This window comes from Zingiber officinale, chromosome 6B (genome assembly GCF_018446385.1).
Source record: "Zingiber officinale cultivar Zhangliang chromosome 6B, Zo_v1.1, whole genome shotgun sequence".
Taxonomy (NCBI): domain Eukaryota; kingdom Viridiplantae; phylum Streptophyta; class Magnoliopsida; order Zingiberales; family Zingiberaceae; genus Zingiber; species Zingiber officinale.
This window is the reverse complement of record NC_055996.1, coordinates 61043413-61063783: the sequence shown is the minus strand read 5'-3', so window position 1 is coordinate 61063783 and position 20371 is coordinate 61043413. Positions and strand designations below refer to the sequence as shown.

General features: G+C 36.8%; 1 protein-coding gene across 1 annotated transcript; it reads left to right on the top strand.

The window, feature by feature from the left end:
* Positions 1–1004: 1004 nt before the first annotated feature.
* On the top strand, positions 1005–19213 carry LOC121991027 (CDPK-related kinase 3-like). The gene is made up of 9 exons (XM_042545056.1): positions 1005–1064; positions 3546–3676; positions 3974–4015; positions 4116–4224; positions 4383–4461; positions 5825–5931; positions 6028–6090; positions 6368–6535; positions 18782–19213. The coding sequence occupies exons 1-9, from the start codon at positions 1005–1007 to the stop codon at positions 19211–19213; spliced, it is 1191 nt and encodes a 396-aa protein (XP_042400990.1).
* The last annotated feature ends 1158 nt before the right edge of the window (positions 19214–20371 follow it).

Here is a 20371-nt window from a genome sequence, read left to right as displayed (position 1 = left end):
TTTGAGTTTGGTTGGGACTCCTTGGACTGGATTACCTTTTTGACATCCTTCTTGTTGAAGCCCTTCTTCTTTCTGTAGAGGTTCCTCACCAAATTGACGAGTTCGGCCGTGAGCTCGTCGTCATCGTCGTCCGAATTTGGTTCTTCTTCTGACTCTAGTTCGGTTCTGCGTCTTGATTTTGACTCGCGCGCTTTGCCTGTACTTGCAACCAAAGTCATACCTTTCTTGGCCGGACGTGAGTTAATATGTTCATGCAATTCAAATTCTGTAAATAACTCATCTAACTTAATTGAAGAGAGATCCTTAGAAACCTTGTAAGCATCTACCATGGATGCCCACAAGGTATTCCTCGGAAATGCGTTTAGGGAATACCTAATTATATCTATGTTTTCTACCTTTTATCCGATTGCGTGGAGATCATTGAGGAGATCTTGAATGTGGGCGTGCAACTGGCTCACCGTTTCACTTCCTGCAATTTTATATTATATAATTTGTTAAGAATTAGATCCCTCTTACTTACCTTAGTGTCGGACATTCCTTCATGTAATTCGATTAGCTTCTCCCACAGTTCTTTCGCGCTTGAGAACGGGCTGACGCGGTTCAACTCCTCCTTCGTTAGTCCACATTGGAGGGTGCATTGGCATTGGCTTATACTTTCTTGATTAGAGTCGCGTCCCCGTTCTCGTATGGTATTGGTTTGTTGGTGTCATCAATTGGTAGTTGCAGTCCGGTTTTGACGATCATCCAGACTTCAAAATGAGTCTAAAGGTACGCCTCCATCCGGCTCTTTCTGTTGGAACCCCAAGGTTGTTTTGGTGTTATCAACAAGTTAAGTTAGGTCCTGTTTGTTTCTAACCTTGTGTCTAAGTGTACAGGAGCTTAGGAGCATAGATAGTCGAGCAGAAGACGCAGCCAACTAGAAGGACGGCACGCAGTGCTTCAGAGGGACGAGGCGCTGTGGAAGAGTATACCGGCGAACGAGAAGGAAGCGCACGGTGGTTCCAATGGACGAGAAGCCGGAGCAGAAGAATGCTCGAGGAGTAAAAGACGTAGCTAGCGAGAAGGTCGGCACGGGGTGCGACTGAGGGACGAAGACTGCGGATGAGCTGGCGGATGAGAAGGAAACATGTGGTGATTCCGAGGGACGAAAAGCCGGAGGAAAGCCTGCTCGAGAAGACCGGAACTTGGGTTCGGGTGAGCCCTGTTCCGGATAGCAAAGATCACCCAAGCAAGCGAATCCGGAGTTGAAGACCCGGACCGAGGCGAAAAAAGTCAATCGGAGTTGACTTGGGGTCTGGGGCACCCGGAACTGTCCGGGGCGCTCGGACCAGCCAGAGGAGCCCGGAACTGTCCGGGGTGCCCAGACCAGCCCGGGGCGCTTGGAACCCTTCCGGGCGCCCGGAGATTGAATTTTGACCAGAACGCACCAATCGCGTTCTGAACTTTGGGGGATAAAGTTTTATCCCCCCCCCCCCCCCCAGGGCTCCCGGAACCATTCGAGGCGCCCCGACCAAGGCTATAAATAAAGCCTTGGTCCAGAAGCTTTTAATCAACTCAAAGCAATTCATTTTCAACGCTTGTACGCCTCAGTTTTACACTACAAGAAAAACCCTCATAGACATCGGTGGAACAACAGCGGTTTTAAGCAAAAAAAACCGATGTCTTTGAGTATTTTACACCGATTTTTCCAAAAACCGTTGTCTATAAACGCAGATTTTCACTCATTGACATCGGTTTTTTAAGCTGATGTCTATGAGCGCCTTTTTTTTTGTTAATAGACACCGATTTTAACAGCGGTTTTTAAAACCCGGTGTCTATGATAAAATAAAATAATTTAATTTTTCCACCAATACTTAGCTGAAATTTGCAACACTTCAATCTTTCCTCTAAACCTAAACCTATATCGCGCTGTCCACCATCTCTCTCAGCCTCATCTCTCTCTTCCCCTTCCTAGATCGACGCCCCTTCCTCTCCCGATTAGGATCAACACACCACGACGCTTCTCCGTCCAACCACACTGTATCTCCTCCAACTCTTCCCTTTGGGTGAGAAGAGGAGCCCTTCATTTTATAGAAATGCTCGCTATTAAAAGGGCAAGTTGGCGACAGCAGCGGAGCATCGGCGAAGGGTTCATTTTCTCGCTCTTCGGGACACTCGTTGCTTTGTTGCGGTGCTCTCTAACACATATTTCTCGTTTCCTGAGGAGGAACAATGACTAGAAAAGGGCTTGATCATCTCGTATTTGTTCTTCGTCGGCGATCACCCTCAAACTGAAGAGGAGAGAACCACCGCTTCGCAATGGCTGCTCACTTCCCCTTTCTTCCTCCTCTGGTTACGATCTACTTTCCCTTATATTCTTGTACAAATGTTGCTCTCCGTAAGAGAAAAAAATAAGGGTTTTGTGGAAGCGATTATGATTTCTGCACAGTGTTTCTTGTAGGCAGCAAAAAAAGAGGGGATTTCTCCCCCTCAAAACGAGTTGATTTTGCTTTGATTTTTTTTTTTCTATCGATGTTTTGTTTTTAGAGAAAAGGGATTACTTCCCTAAAATCTACCCTTTGATTGTGTTGATGGTTAGAAATCTCTTTTCTTCCCTAAAATCTGTCATTTCCGTTTGCATTTTCGTTCCTTTAATTTACAAGTCAGCAAACAATTGGTTGTTTGGGTACAAAGAAGCTCTTGATTATTAGCTTCATTTTCATAAATTATAGTTAATTTCAAACTGGTTCCTTACACTAGTACGAATAAAAGTCTAGCGGGTAACTTCTCTCCAACATATAAATAAACTGTGTCTCAATTATTAGCTCACACAGAAATATATAACATTTTTTGTCTTGAGTTCTTCAAAGTTGCAATTTCAGACTCTAATTTAAGCATCTGATGGTTGGAGTTGGGTGCAATTTTTCACTTCTTTGTAAATTACTCAATTGAAGAGTCCTATATTGTATAAGGCTAGCAAATCAGTAGCTGGAGAAACTGTAGAGAGCATAATGTATTATCAATGATAGACATTATATTCCATTCACTACATCTGATACGAGTTTTTCCCACTGATATGAATGCTAAGATGAGCTAGCATTTATATTTGCATGGAACAAGCACCCTGGTTTCTCAGAATGAATTTCATGAGAGGCACTTTCCAAATCTTTATCATAGTTTGCATGTGTTTCTCAGAAACAAACTAAGAAAAGACTAAGCATTCAATTTATGTTTGTTGAATTGAGCACATTTGGTTGTTATTCTTATCATGTTGGCTGGTATATACTTTGATGGACTTTTTTTATAGCTTTTTTACTTCATTCAGTGAACCTTCAATTCTGGAACATGATTCCTTATTCACTAATTGACAACTTAGCCATTCATACCTTGTAATGACTTCCTGTAGTTTGATGGGCTATCTATGAACTAAGGTTTAGGTGCATTTGATCTTGATGTTAGGGTGACTGCAAATTTGACTTTTTATGTAAACATGATTTCATGGGCACTGCATTTTAACATTGTAATGGGTGTTTTGAAACTTCACAGGTTCTTTCTTGTTTTTACAGATGACAACACCAATATCAATTGAAGACGTTCGTAGAGAGGTCAAAATCCTCAAAGCCTTGTCCAACCATAATAATCTTGTCAAATTTTATGATGCATGTGAGGATGCACTTAACGTCTACGTAATCATGGAGTATGTCTTAATTAACTCTAGTTAGCTTAACAATGAGTAACAACGTTTCTACATCTGATATTTATTCCATGTCACAAGATAGAGTTGATATATCCAAAACTTTTTGCATGTAGTATCCTACTAATATGCCTCTTTGCTTTCCACTTTGTATCCTGCACTAAGGAAATATGATAATACTTTTCCATACAAATTTTAAAATGAATACTTCTAAGATGATGGGCAACAATTTTTTTTTAAAAAAATTATGTAGTACTTCTGTTAATTTGGAACTCAACAATATGTTTTTCTCTTCCCTAGATTATGTGAAGGTGGAGAATTATTAGAAAGAATTTTATCCAGGTAAAAAAGTGATTTTATTCGCCATAATTTATATCTATTTGATTATTTGAATTTGAAAATTAATAACTTTTGATTGCTTTTTTTCCCTTGTGTTCTCAAGAGGTGGAAGGTACTTAGAGGAGGATGCAAAAGCTATAGTTATTCAAATAGTGAGTGTAATTGCCTTTTGTCATCTTCAAGGTGTTGTGCATCGTGATTTAAATCCAGAGGTTTGTATCATAGAGAACTTTGATTCAATTTATGCAGACATGATATTACTTTAGATCTCTTATTTTACATGAGCGACTTAGGGTATTCTGCTGTTCATTTCTTTTTCAACATATATTTTTCAGCGCTGTTAATATTTCTTCCTTGTATTTAACAACAGAATTTTCTTTTCACCACCAGAGATGAAAATGCTCAGATGAAGTTGATTGATTTTGGCCTTTCCAATTTTGTTAAACCAGGCGAGCATTGTTTAGTGGCATGGTCTAGTTGATTGCTATTTTGGTGATGTTAAACATGAAAATGTTCTCCTATTTTGTTATGGGTTCCTTTTGTTGTTTTCTCTGGTACCATTTGTTGTGAGTTTCCTTTGCCACTGAAGTTTTTGAATGTGCCATTCAACCTATCATCTTCTGCATTATATTTTAGGTATTTTACATATTTTTGCTGTAATGGAGCAGAGTCCTCTTTTTTCAGCTTTTATTTTTTATGAAAGCATTATGTAAGAATTGTTGCATTAACATAAATCTATCAAAGTACAGCAGCAAATGATGAGAAGTAATAATAATCTTGAGTAGGATATAAGTAATATTAGATTGGAAAGAGAAAAGTGGGAAGGGTTACAAACTAATAATTGTCAACATCGCATGACACTCATATTTAACTTGGCTACTTGGAAGACATTTTTGAGTTTGATCACCTCAAGATGCCAATTGAAATTGTTTCAGATTTTTCTAGCAGGTCTTTTCAATTATTCTTTAGTTGGCTTTGGATTTGTAGAATTTTATACCGTAGTTACTTGTTTGTTCACATCATTCTTGAATCATATGTCAAATTGTTTTGTGACAACTTATAGCATCCACTGTTACTAAGAAACTATTTCGACCTGATAATTGCTCTCAATTATCCATACATTGATAACCCAAATATCTTCAGTTGATATGGGTTAGTGCATGAGATGGAATTTCCACAACAAACTTAAGCAATGCTAATGTAGAATGGGGAAGGATTAAATACCAGGTTTAACATGAAAACAAGATAGAAGTATTTAACAATATTAGAAGGCAAAATTTCAACTCAATGAATAATGCAGGCAAGTGTTAGATCTATGTGTCTTGAACGTTAAGAGATCTACAATGTAGGGTGCCTTTAAACTAACAATTAAAGGTTCAAAAATTGATATAGCAATAGATGACTTAGAAGGCAAACCCAATATGGATATCTTAGAGCTATTACTCTACAAACCCGGTAAATGTGTGCTTAAATTTCAAATATTGTAGACTTGGTATTCTTGATAAATCATTATCATGATTAAGCTGTATTGGTCTTTACTACTTGAGGCTTTCTCCAACCTAATAATTTAAAAAAAAATAAAAATCATTTAAAATTTGATTGCTGATTTGCTGAACCTATTCTTATCATATCTTAAGGTAGTAGTACAACAAACATACAAACAGCGGTTCCCGGGCAAACAATTTTGCACCCATCATATTCAATTCATCAAAACCTCGAAGTCTGTCTTACAGCAACATGCAGAACTTATACAATGGTTGTATACTCTATCTTACTTGTTTAATATTTTTTTATTGCATTGCACTTTTCAAGCGCTATCCAAAGCCCTAATAGAGGATCAACTGTTTTATCTAAGATCACAGTTTAAGCTGCTAGCACCAAACGGAGAAGGTCACATATCGTTCGACAACTTTCGAATGGTCAGTCTAGTCGAATTTGTTTGCCAATATCCAAAATGTGATTGTTCAGTTGCATACTTTCCTTTGTCATTTACTTTTATGTCTATCCTTGTGCAGGGCCTATTGCAAAATGCAACCGAGGCAATGAAGGAGGGTAAGGTTATTGATATCTTAAATGTGGCGAGGCATCCATTCCTGCTGCCATTTTTTTTTGTAGTTGCTAAGTTTCTTTTGTATGCCTCTACCATTACCATTACTACAGAATTTATATGCTGTAGTTTTAACCTATTTGAGTACTCATATAAGCTTAAAGTAATTTTTTTTATGACAAGAAAACACTTCTTCACCTTCTCATATCAAAAACTTTTTTTTTAACCTCCGAAGGACCCACAATATCTCTCATTTGCTGGTGTATACCTTTTCAAAAACTCATGCTTGTAAATAATATCATCTCCAGTTGGAGCCACTCTCGTACAGAAAGATGGACTTTGAAGAATTCTGTGCTGCTACAATCAGTCCCCATCACCTCGAGGCCTTGGATGGGTGGGAACAAATGACAAGTACGGCTTTTGAGCACTTCGAGCTAGAGGGGAAACGAGCCATCACCGTTAAGGAGCTAGCTCAGGTACTAGCGATCCTCTCCTAGTGATACTTTACATTCCAGTGATTGTATCTTCCTTTTGAATTGTAACTCAACAATTTCCCTAGGAATTGAGTCTTCCGGCAGCAAACTATTCAGTTCTGAGAAGTTGGATTCGACCTGAGGATTGCAAATTCAATTTCCTCGGATACACCCGATATTTACACGGTGTCACAATACGCAGTGCAAACACACGACATTGGTAGATTTCGCAACTTCTGATGATGTTTTTACTGATTGACCCCTCACAACTTCTAAACATGCCATCGTTACTACATTGTTTTTTTTCCTAAGTGTTTATTTGTTAATATATTACATAATAACTTATGTAAAGAATTTACACGTGTTAAGATAAAACTTCAAATGACAGAAAGGTTAAAGTGAAGTTGTTAAGACATATTAATTGTTTTCATTGCCAAAGTTATTGAGTAATTGATTGTTTCCATCGTCTTATTGCTAGAAAAATAAATACTGTTATTCTCCTCTAAAACTAGTCATTCTCTTCATAGAAAAGAGGGGGTTGATTCATTAAAAGAATTTTTATGTTTTGTTTGTATGAGCTAATTATTTGGCTAATTGTTTCTCCACTTGGGTCTTACATAATAAGTCAGTGACCAAATGGTGTTAATTAATGTTAATGATGATAAATGAAACAATCAAATAAAATTAATGGAGAATCTTCATCCAACTTTTGTCTCTTATTTAGACCTCATAAATATTCAAGCCATTTGAAAAGGGTGGTAGTTAAAGAAAAAGAGATAGACAGCTACTTCTCACTGAATCGGAATAAGACATGTGGACCAGAATACCAACTTTGGCAAAGGCAATAAATAAATAAATATATTACATTGATTCTTTTATTCTTGTTCTCCCTATTTTCTAGAATTCAATGGCAAATTTTTATTTAATAAATAACTAAATTTATTAGAACAAGTAGATAGATCCCTTTTAAATATTCTCTAATTATTGCGCTTGGGGTTTATGATCTGATCTTTCATTTGATTTCCTCTAGTTTTATAAAGTTTCTGTCTGGTTGAAAGAATAGTCTTGAATTTGTCGATTTTGTTCTTAGAAATGATTTCATAAGCCTAGCTCGAAGAGGATAAGGTTTGAAATTCATGTTGACTAGTTAGCATTTTAGCTATTTTCTCCTTGAAATAAAAACTTGTTTTGATGTTATTGTATCATTGGAAATCATATAAATCAATTGATGTTACTCATCTTTATTACTGCTGAGGAATTTATTTACTTTCCATGTACTCTTAGTGATAAAAGTGAATTTATTATTTGCAAACTAAAAGTGAATTTATTTACTTTCCATATACTCTTAGTGATAAACAGTTATGTCATTTGGGTCAACTACTAATGAATTGAATTTGAAAGATTAAAATTGTTGTTTATGTAGTTAGATTAAAATTTTTGGTTTGGATTATATTAAGTTCTCAGGAATGATAGATCTATCACTATATGATGTGGTTGAGATAATTGATGAATGTTTCTCTTTTTAAGCATTCCAATTAGTCATCTTATTACCTAGTGCTCTTACTGCTTTTTTCAACTATGATTTTTTGTCTTAGTTTACTAATGTATTATTTATGTGTTTTTATAGTTTACAAATCTCAAGTACTCCAGAGTTGAAATTGATGAAGTGCGGTTCAAGTGGGCTGAATGCATGCTAGATTACATTTGAGTAGGAAAGGTATTTGATTTTTGAAAACTTTGGATGATGCATGCATTTGTATGGAATGTAAATTGCGTATATTGTCCCATGTCAATTTCTTTCTAATGGTAATATTCTAGGACTTCTGTAGCATGTATAATTCTTCTATTTTTGTTCTTTGTTGTAGTTAAGTAAACCAAATGATATTTTTGTTTGACAGATTAGAACAGTGGATGTTTTAACTCAGAAAACTAGGCATTTGAAGGTGAAAAATGGTGAGATTAGGGAAATGAAAGGCGCAAGAAGAATGGAGCAGTATAGCAAGTTGAACATATTCTGATTCTCATAATTTAATGTAGCCTCAGCTTGATTTTTGACTCACGATGTTCTACCTTGATGTGTTGTTAAAAGAATGTTCTACCTTGATTCTAATATCTATTAGCTATTGATGTAAAAAGAATGTTTGTGTATTTTATGGATACTGTTGTAAGAAGAATATTTATGTAATTTGTGAATATTTGTATATTTTATGGATACTGCTGAATGAAGAATATTTGTGTAATTTGTTAATATTTGTGTATTTTCTTGGTTACTGTCGATTTTTCACTGTTTCAGAAATCAAATTTGTGTTGGTAAAAAATACTGATATTACATCGGTTTTCCACCGCTGCAAAATCGGTGTCATTAACTAATATTACATCGGTCATATACCGCTGCCAAAAATGGTATTATTACCATATAATATTACAACGGTTTTACACCGTTGATGAAATAGTGTCATTAAGTGATACTACACCGGTTAATAACCGATTCGAAAACCGGTGTCATTAAGTGATACTACATCGGTTTTAACTCGATGTCTAAAATGGCAGACCTTTTACATCGCCTTCATAGACATCGGTCAAAAATGTAATAGACACCGGTGGAAAACCAATGTCTATGAGGGTTTTTGTTGTAGTGTTAGATTAGCTTCTTTGTTTTGCGCTTTCATTGTTGTAAGAGGCTTCTCCTCCTGAAGGAGATACTAGTGTGTCAGTCCTTGGATTAACAACCTCCTTGGTTGTAACCAAGTAAAAATCTCAGTGTGCCTCTTTCTTCTTTGTTTTATTTATCTGCTTAATCATTTTATACAGGTGTTCTGTTAAGAGTTTGAGAAAGGGTTGTGTTTTATTTTGTAGGCTATCCAAACCCCCCCCCCCCCCCTTTTAGCCGGCCGCAACCGTCCTACACTTCTAGTAACCGAAGTCATCTCCGGTGAAGAGCGGTGGACGAGCGGTGCTATAAACTCTTGGAGAGCCATTGAAGATCTAGCACACAATAAAACAAAACAAACAACTTCGTTCTAAGACTTAGTCTTGGATTAGTAGTGTTGGATAAAAAAGAATAAATAAGCGGACTCGAGTGGTGTTGCACCAACTTTGAGGAAAGATTTCAATTAAGAAAAACTAGATCGAAAGACGGCAAGAATACCGATTCCGATCGACTCCAAAAAACTAAAAAAAACCACGAAAAATGTGCTTGACTGGTGTTGCATCAAATCGAAGTGACCCCGCTCTTATACCAATTGTTGGATCGAGACGCGCTAGAGGGGGGGTGAATAGCGCTCATGGCTTTCACTTTTCATATTTGAAAAATCGACGAGAGTTAAGCAGCGGAATAAGAAAATAAACACACAAAAGACGCCAAGTATTTACTTGGTTCGGAGCCTAGGGCGACTCCTACTCCAAGACCCACGCTCGTTGAGTGTTTACTTTGGGCAATTCACTATATGATCGCAAAGTGACAAACATGTATTACAAAACAATAATTAGAAAACTATACCAACAACAAAAATACTGAAATTGAAGCTCCGAGTCATCGGGGTGTTGCTACAACACTTCTGGAACGTCTTTTAAGCAGCACACAGGAGAATGATCACTTGGGAATTAATGATTCAAGCTGCTGGTTGAGTATCCCTTATAAGGCCCACTGAGGGCGCCCTCAATCCCCTTGAGGGCGCCCTCAATCCCCTTGAGGGCGCCTTCAATTGCCGAGTCAGCCACGCGTGGATAAGCTGAGAATTCTTCGTCGCCCATCCTGTTGAAGGCGCCTCCATAATCCTTGAGGGCGCCCTCAAGGTTGTCCGAGGCGCCTCAAGCCTTTATAAGGGTGCCTCCAGCTCCGTTGCGAGCATACTCTTGCCTTTGCACCTTAGGCGCCTCCAAGCTCCATGAGGGTGCCTCGGGTACTGTTCATCCAAGGCATAAAATGCTTTTTTGACCCTGCAAGATAGGTTAGTCCACAAAACAACAACATATCCTACAAGACAAAGTTAGCACATAATAAACATAATAATAGAAAATATTTTGACAGTCTCCGGACTGTCCGGTTCTGACTTCGAATTTTCGACCGGAAATACTAGGTCGAACTAACGCCTACTATTCCCTCTTCTGAGGAATGCGTCCTCACCTACTCCACTCAGGAGAGCATACCTGTTGTCAGTTCAGTCCTCTAGACCAACTGGACTTTTCTGCCTAGGGTTACCACCCCCTAGGGTTTTTTGTCACCTAGGATTACCTCCCCCTAGGACCTAAGGTTACCCACCCATTAGGATTTTCCACCACCTAGGGTTACCACCCCCTAAGATCTAAGGTTGCCGCCCCTTAGGGTTTTCCTCCACCTAGGGTTACCACCCCCTAGGATCTAAGGTTGCCGCCCCTTAGAATTTTTCACCTGCCTAACCGCAATTAGGACTTCCCTGCAAACTCATTCGCACATGTTAGATAACACATAATTTTAACTTTGAATCCTTTGCCATTATCAAAACTTGGGTTCGATCGTCGGATGCTTCCCACACCAACACAATGGACCTCACCGTCACAGCTCCACTTGGATCCGCAGGCAAGGGGAAAAGTTTACCCTCAACCCTTTCGTCTATTCCACCCTCTCGGAGACGGCAACGATCGAGCGAAGAGGAACCACTGTCGACGGAATCGGAAGAGAGAGACCGACGGTCGGCGTCGCATGGAAGACAGAAGGCGACTCCATAGCTTCAGAGTCACGAGGGCATCACCGGCGGAGGTGGACTGCACTGGCGATGATCGGCTTGAGGAAGAGGAAATCGACGGTGTCGTGAGATGAAGAGAAAGGTTCGACGATGAGAAGGGAAAGGAGCACCGGTTGGAGAAGATGAGGAGGAGAAGAAGAGATGGCGCGAGAGGTTGGCGTCGGGGATGCTGGGTCGCGAGAAGAAGAGAAGAAGGAGAGGAGAGGGCGTCGGGTGAGGGAAAGATCGGGCTCGGGGAAAAAGAAATAGGAAAAGGAAAAAGAAAATAAAAGAAAAATAAATCAATTTAGGAAATTTAGGTTTGTTTTAATCAAACCTTAAGTATTTTCTTAAATCAACTCCTACTTTTGGGTATTCCTAAACATGCTTTTCCCATTCCTATTAATTTATCCCCGTAAACTAACTCATACGAACTCCGAAAAATCCCTAGAAAATTTCTAAAAATCCCAAAAAAAATCCTTAATATTATTCATCTATAAAACTTTATTATTTTATTATATCTGAGTGATGTATTTTACAATTGTCATGATTATTTATGCTTATAGTAGTAGTGACATATCATGTCATATGATATACCGGACTAGGTATTTACCATATCAGACACGTGTACCTTGATTGTCTTATTTGATCCATGTATTTTCTTTGGGTACATATTTTATGGACGTAGATATGGTCAGGATTTTCATGCTTAGTGTCATGCACCATCTCGCATGATTGCATGTTGAGCGATTGACAGTTCTGTTATTGTTAAGCACATCGCCAGTTACATGGATCTGCACACACAACCACTCATGGGTTAGTGGTTTTTATTCAGGCAGGGTGTGTTGCAGCAGGTTACTCTGTCAGTGCTCCACTGGTCCGCTCATGGGTAGTGTGATTGCAGCGTGGTAGCATGTCAGGGATCCCTCCTCTGGACTTACTTAGGGAGATGAGAGCATTGAGCTCCTCCACTTATGATTTGAGGTAGGAGGATAGGTGTACTCCAACAGCATCCTGTCCACTTGGTCACTCATCAGGAGCAGTGATGGCAGAGTGCACAATTGTCATAGCCCTACCCACTCAGTCTCACCATCATGTGCGAGATGGCTGACTAACGTCAGGGATGACCAGAACATGTCATTTGCATCATATGCACGATTGCATTTATTGCTTATGTTTGCTGCATTTTGTTTGCTGCATATTTGGTGGATGCATATGATTGACATGCATACAGGAGGCATGCTATTTTCGGTCTGACGACCTTTATGTCAGGATATGAGGCCCTAGTTAGTACAGTTTTCTTCGGCCCTTTTCAATTTTGCATCTCCAGCTTTTGTCCAGGAGGTTGTACTCCATGATTATTACTATTAGTTATAGTTTACTATGCATGTCAACTTAGTATCCACTAAGTGTTAAACTCACCCCGTTGATTATATCTTTTTCAGGTTGAGGCCGTCAGGAGATTCCAATGGCTAGTCCCCCCACTACCTTGCGTCGCGATGATTTTCTACTCTTTGGACTTTTGGTTCCTTGTTATGCATTTATATATACTTGTGGTGTAGAATTGTACTCGAAAATTTTTATCAAGTTTTGGTCTACTACTTATTTTCGCTGCGATGGTTTCTCTGTTGTGTTTTGTGTTTTCCGTCGTTGTAGTGGAGTAGGTGATTTTCAAATAAACTGCGTGGTTGTGTAGTCAGCCGGAGGTTGATTTATTATTAACTGCGTGGATTGTTTAGTTTTTATATTATTATTATCCCGATCGTGTTGGCTGAGGATTGTGTGGCCCTGAGGGCTTGTAGTGAGGTTTCATATTGTCACCCGTATAGGGGAGATGCTGTCGAAATTTCTTTTGGCAGAGACTCTCCCGGGGCGTGACAGGCGAAGCCCCAACTCTCTTGCCCTCGCGATTCTCCAATCTGAAGCCCTCCATTGCCCTGACGAAGCTCCTTTGTCGTTGTCGGTAACGGTGTATGCCTTTTATTTTCTTGTTAATCGTGTTTTGTTTCTGCACAAATTGGCAGTTTCTATTTCAATTATTTTTATGTCTTAATCAGCTGTTTTCTATCAATCGATCACTTTGAGCGATCGATTTTCATCATATTAATCATGTTATTGCATCAATTTTTACTATTTTTTCCACCATTTCTCTTATTGTTGCTTTAGATTAGGGATTTGATTGCAGTGTTCGAGTAAATAATATGACAAATGTCTTTCCAATTACTTATTTTGATCTGGGATATGACATTTGAGTATTTTTCAAATTTTTGCATTCTAGTAGATTGTTCAAGGTCTTTGCTTGCGTGTTATGAACTTCATATCTCGGGATTCCTAGTGTTATTGCTACTTAGTTAATATCTGTAATTTGAGGAAATTGGTAATTTCACTCTAGGTTTAGTATTTTTTAGAACTATATTGTTCAGAAGAGTGTACAGTAGTTTATTTAGATGAATATATAAAAAGAGAGAAAGAGATTAGATGTGGAATGTAATTCAAAAGTTGTGGTATGTAGATTCATCTCATAATTTTCAACCAACTCCAACTACTCTCACCTGTAAGTTACTAAATATTTGATGAAGGTCACAATGTGGAGTTGTCGCATATGTATCATGCAAGCCTTTTGATATTGTTTGCGTTTGATCTTTATTGTTTCAGGTGTGAATTGTCTGATTTTGCTCATTTTCAAAACAGAACCCCATGTCAACAAAATACTGTCCTATTCACTTCTAACGAGAATTAATTTACTATGGTAACAATTTTATTTGCCTATTATGGGTTGTTGCCTCATTTAAATAGCATTAATTTTGGATCAATATTGCAATTCTATACTATTATGTTCGTTAGACCTTTGTGATGTCGTTAACATCATCTTGTATAGTGTCTTTGTTAATTTTGAAACCAAATATTCTTCTTGGTCATGTTAGATCATAAGTCTTTAATCTATATAAGCAGAAAATTTATGATTAGTTTACGCACTTATTTCAACATCATATTGAGATCATGCAACTCAAATTTGATTTTATGGTAAATGAGTGTCATTTGGTGGCATTTATCCTTTTGTAGGATATCATATGTGGCAAGTATATACATTAATTGAGCCGGAATAATAAAATGCTTTTGAGTTAAAAGAAAGTTTTAAGTAGCTTTCATTCTTTCGTGTTTTATTTACATTACGTCCTTATTTGTTTACATTTGAATCCATGAGTTGTTTCAATTGATTAGTTGAATTGGAACTTGAAATCAGTGTTATGAAGGAATTTGTGACCCAACTCTTTCAGGCCATCTTTTTTTTCTTCCCTAACTAAAGAAAAAAAAGGTAAATGATTTGAATTGAGAATGATAAAAATTGATTCCAAAATTTTCTTCTTTGTCAGTGTTCTTTTGCTAAGAATTCAAGTGATTGTTCTTTGTAAATATCTCTTGCATTATGAATAAAATTGATTACAAATAGAATTATTGTTCTTAGATAATTTAATAATGTAGGAATGGAAAAAGAATTTATATTTACAATTTGGGAATTGATGCTTCCTTTTTAATTTCAATGTTAGAATGGTAGAAATTTATACATAAATAAAAAAGAGCAACCATCTTATGATAAAAAATCATCTTACAACTAAAAAGTTTCCTTATCTCATACCAGGAATTAAAATTTTATAGATTAAAATAATTATTATTTAGATTGACTGAAGGATAAAATTTGGACATTGTTAATAGTTTCGTCCGAGACCTTTAAATAACAAGTAGACGGAAATAGGCATCGAGCTTCTATTTCTGTAACCACGATTGCGTCAGAGCGTTAATTGTTTTCTTTATAATAAATTATTTCTGTTAGTGCAATCTGAATCTGATCATATAATCGTTAACTTTTAATACTTATATTTAATAATTTAGTCAACTGAATATCTTTTTTAATCGACCCAAAGTGGTCAAACTGGTTCGGTTTTGAAGATTTATTATATAAGAAAGCTTTTGATCGCGATCAATTGTTAAAGGTGGTTGAGGTGGTTGAGTGTTTGGATAAAAGTTGAAATCTTCCACACAAATTTAATTTTTAATAATCTATTTTTTTAATATTTATATTTTGGTTATATTTAAGATGATATTTAGAGGTTTGCCTCATTATTCTTTAATGAAAATTTAAGGGTGATACACCTAAAAAAACATATCACATATAGTGAAGTAAAAGTGCATTTTTCAAACCACATAAATCATGTTTTATTTTTCTTTTATCTCCATTGCATTTATTTACATGATCATTACACACGAATAAACGCGTTAACTAAAACTCTAGTTGAGTTTAACTATATTTTCATTTGATTAAGAAAACCATTCAAATCCAACTTAATTTTCTTAGCGAATGAACTAAAAGATGGACGACGATTCAAAGTGTATAACATTCGGCAGTATATATTAGAGGTCAAATGTGACTATACAAACATATATCACGCTGCAGAACATGATTTGCCCAATGTAAATATAACATGAATTCATTTGTCCGAGTATTTTAAAAATAGTACATAAAATAAATCATGGAAAAGAAGTTAATATTGAGCAACTAAAAATATAATCTCCATGATGCAATTAAGTTAAATACAACAATACCTTGTCAGTTATCCCTTAATGATTGCTGCTCATTGTAGCTTTAATTCTAGCTCCCTCCATGGCAATTCTCAACGTTGGACTTTATCAATTGTCTTGAGTTCAGAACTTTGTCATTCATGGCTAACTGCCCAGGTGGTCGATGAGGAGAATGTATTAGGAGAGGTTGAACATATATACATGTCACCAATGATATATAAATATCAATATGTATAAATATCACCAACAATATAAGTTTAATAAATAAACTAAGAACGCTAGCTAAGCCAAAATACTCAAAGTATAATAATATCATCTAATATATGTTCATTTTTCTGAGAATTAAATATCCTCCCACCTAGAAGATCTCTGTAAATATGATTTATCTTTCTTCATTTCACTGTGAGACTACCAACAAGGAGCACTTGAATGAGCAAAATCATCTTTTGCTCAATAAAAACCTCTCGAATACAATAATATACCACCGTCACACAAGTAGATACTAACTACTGGGCGACAACTAGTTACTATAATTCATGGGAGGTCAGGTACTATTGTATAAGATTAGATTTAGAGTTTTCAGTATTTTTAGTATTTCATTTTTTTCATTTACATAATTGTTCAATTCTAAGTTCACATTTTATGGATTAGTCTAAATGACCAACCTACGTCGACAATTATATAAATCGTCTTAATTCATTTAGGCTATGCAGGTAAAAGTTATACTACATTAAGATACAAGTATAAACAATATTAAAGGTCAAACAATCAAAAGATAATAATTTAGAATAATTTATTTTAATTTTTAAATTAACCTGGTTATTCAATTCCCATGTGAATCCCACGTGTAAACATAAAAAACATCAATTATTTACCCCTAATAATTTAATTATTTTAGAACTCATTTCACTATTTTAAATATTATTTTAATTTTATCTATATATATATTTTTATTTATTCACATAAGGAAATAGATACTCAAGTCAAAGATAGAATTTACCCACCTCTATAAACGCCAAAAGTTTCAAGTGTCGATAGGTTACCGAACTTTTCACTAAAACTCGGATCTACAAACACAATATAAAATTAAATCAAAAACATAAAATAATATCCAATAATGAAAGTAATATAAATTCTACAAATTAATTATAATTCAAATCGATGGATAGATCGTGACCCCACTACCTCGCTATAATCTCAATTCGTACATGAGACATCTATTACAATCGAGTAATAATTTTATTCAACTAACCTAATTAAATAGAAATCTAATAAACTAAAATGTTTATCTTACAATTTTCTATTAACGGACGAGACAATGGAAATGTTTTGTTGATACGAGGGACTCAAGTCAATTGAACCCATGCATTCGTAATTAATCCAAATTAATAAGCTATTTTTCTATATCAATAAATATTTACGTACTCATCAATCCTTACCCTCAATCAATAGTCGTACAAATAATGACATTATTAAATGTGAATGTGGAAGAGTTTGAAAAGAAGGAAAACCTAATATCCGCCTTGGTTGGGCAACAGAAGAGCTGGAGGCTGCTCCTTTCGATTTTGGCTACTCCGGCGATAGAGCTAACTGCTGTTGGACTAAGAAAACAAACAAAATTAAACAAAAAGACAAAAACAAATTAAAATAAAACAGCAAGAAATGTTGCTGGTTTATTGGCAGAAAATAACAGAATAAGGAGGAAGGGAAAAGTTAGTGAGAAAAAGAAGAGGAGAGGGAAGAAAAGTTTCTTCAACCATTGAATCGATTTAACCGATTAAGATTTGATTCGATCGTAATTGGATCAAATCACACTTAATCCATTTTTTTCGGGTATATCCAATGGGTTAAATCCGAACTCAATTTGACTTTTACTCAATATCATTATATCTTTATTTTATTTGGTGTTGAACTATTTGATTTGATTTAATTTAATTATTTTTACCAACTTGAAATTTTATTTTTAGCCAAATTTAAATTTGATATAAAAAAATCTTTATAAGATTTAATATTAACAAATTATATTTAGCTAGAGCATCTCCCTTTAAGTTAAAGTCAATGCATTGCTTGAGCAGTATACAGGCGGACAATTTATTTTTACATTCTGGATTGCTAAACTACAAAAGGGAATATATATCTTCGAGAGAACCATCTCCTATTATGTCATTGGCTTGACAAGCATTACTATCTTTCCATGTTAATCTGGTGGAGATGAATTGACAGGATGCTAGAGATGAATAAACTATCTTTTGCAACATTTGCTAATTAATTTTCAACGGACACATTCTCCCTTGGAAAAAAAAAAATCTATACCTCCTTCTAGTCAAATTTGATGGATATAAATTGATCCTGTAATTTATCTTACTTCACATCATCTGAAAATAAACTATGAAAATGTATGAAATGAACATAGTAATATTTGTAAAATAATTTACTTCACAAGTATTGATTATGTTGGCTTCAGAAGTGAAAATATGCTTATAAGAGGAATATCATTACAAAAATGTGTGTAATTAACGACGGGAGTATCGGCGGACTTTATCTTCCATCGACGATTGCCGACTGAATTTAATTCTATCGGCTTTTGACGACTGAACATATTTCCATCGGTAATTATCGACGGAATTAGTTTTCCGTCGGTGATTACCAACTGATTTAAACAGTCAGTCGGCAATTTCCTACAAAATTGCATTCAGTCGGAAAGCTGCGTGACCAGCCAACAGATTTACAAGATCCGGGTTAGCAGGCTTCATACATTACCGACGGAATTAAGTTCCCGTCGAGCAACACCGACGGAAGTAGGTTTCTGTCGGTTATATTCCGCCCACACCCGTTAGATTTTAAACCCGTTAAAATTTGCTCCCGTTAACCGGAGGTATTTACCGACGAAATTATTAATTCCGTCTGGGCACCGATCGACTTTCCTCTTTTTGCGACGCTCCTTTTTCCTCTCTCGGCGATTTTCCAGCGGCGATCTCTCCAGCAAACTCGTGCCCTCTCCTCCCGTTCACCGCGATCCGCAACCGACGACTCAGGTATGCTCCTCTCCTCTCTCTCTGTTCGTTTTCACACGGCCGGTGGCCGCTGCGGCCTGCTCACGGCCAGCGGGCCGCCGCTGGCGACTTCTCGCGGCAAGCCAGCTGCCGCAAGCGGGTCCTTGCGGCAGCCCAGCCGCCGCATTCCCTTGTCTACGGCATGCCCAGCTGCCGCATTCCCTTGTCTACGGCATGCCGGCCACCGCAGGCAAGCCGTAGCAGGCCGGCCGACGCAAGCCGTCCACGCAGGCGCCTGCTTGCTACCTAATCGCGGCCAGCCGCGGGGGCTTGCTCGCGACCCCCGTAGTGTCCTGCTGGTGGCTGGTCGCTTTAAGCACCTGCTCACGGTTGGTCGCAGGGGGTAGTTCGCGGCTAGCCGCAGGGGCTGCATATCGTGGTCATTGTTTGCTGCATGTTCATTATTATATATATTAGATTTGTTTTACTTTCATATATATATGGTTATTTCATTTGATGATGCTCTAAGAAACAACATCTGTATATTAGCTTCATTTATTTGTTTTAGTGTAGAGGAGATTTTTGGAAATATGGTACAATGATCGTGAGATAAAATTGTGCACATAATTCCTTATTTAAGCTTATTTCAAGTGATACAAGTTTAATAATGTTTCAAATTATATTCTCTTTAGGTTATAATAATGTATATGAACAAAGCTTGGATGTACAGTCGATTAGACAATGGTTTTATCAGAGATGATTTTATTGCTGAAGTTGAACAGTTTGTGAACTTTGCTAAAAGTCATCCAGAATGTATGAATGGTGCTGAGTTACGGTGTCCCTACAATCATAAAAAATGTCAAAATAGAGCATTTCGTGATGAAGATATTGTAAAAATGCACATATGTAGAAATGGTTTTGTGCCAAATTACTACAATTGGTACTGTCACGGAGAGCCTTATTTATATGAACCAATTGGGCCTTCTGGTGGTTCGTCTTCTGGGACTACTGTTACTGCTCCTGAAGCATCAAATAATATTGATATTTCAATGCAATCAATGATTCAAGATGCGATGAATGCAGTTGATTATTCGAATATAGATGAAATACCAACCCCTAAATATCAGCAACTATATGAAATGTTAAAGGCTAGTGAAAGAAAAATGTGGGGAGGCATTCCTTCTGGTCATTCTCAACTATCAGCTACTGCAAGGTTATTGAATATGAAAGCAGAACATCATTTCTCAGAAAGATGTTGCGATGACATTTATCAATTGATGTCAGAGTTGCTCCCTGCTGATAACATAATGACTGATAGCTTCTATGAAACAAAGAAATTGATCAGAGGTTTAGGTTTACCTGTAGAGAAGATTGATTGTTGTATAAACAACTGCATGATATTTTGGAATAAAGACAGTGATTTGAATGAATGTAAAATTTGTAATCACCCTCGTTTTAAGCCTCGTACTCGCATACCAGGGAAGAAAAGGAAAAATATTGCTTGGAAAGTGATGTATTATTTTCCGTTAACTACTAGACTTCAACGCTTATATGCATCTACAGCT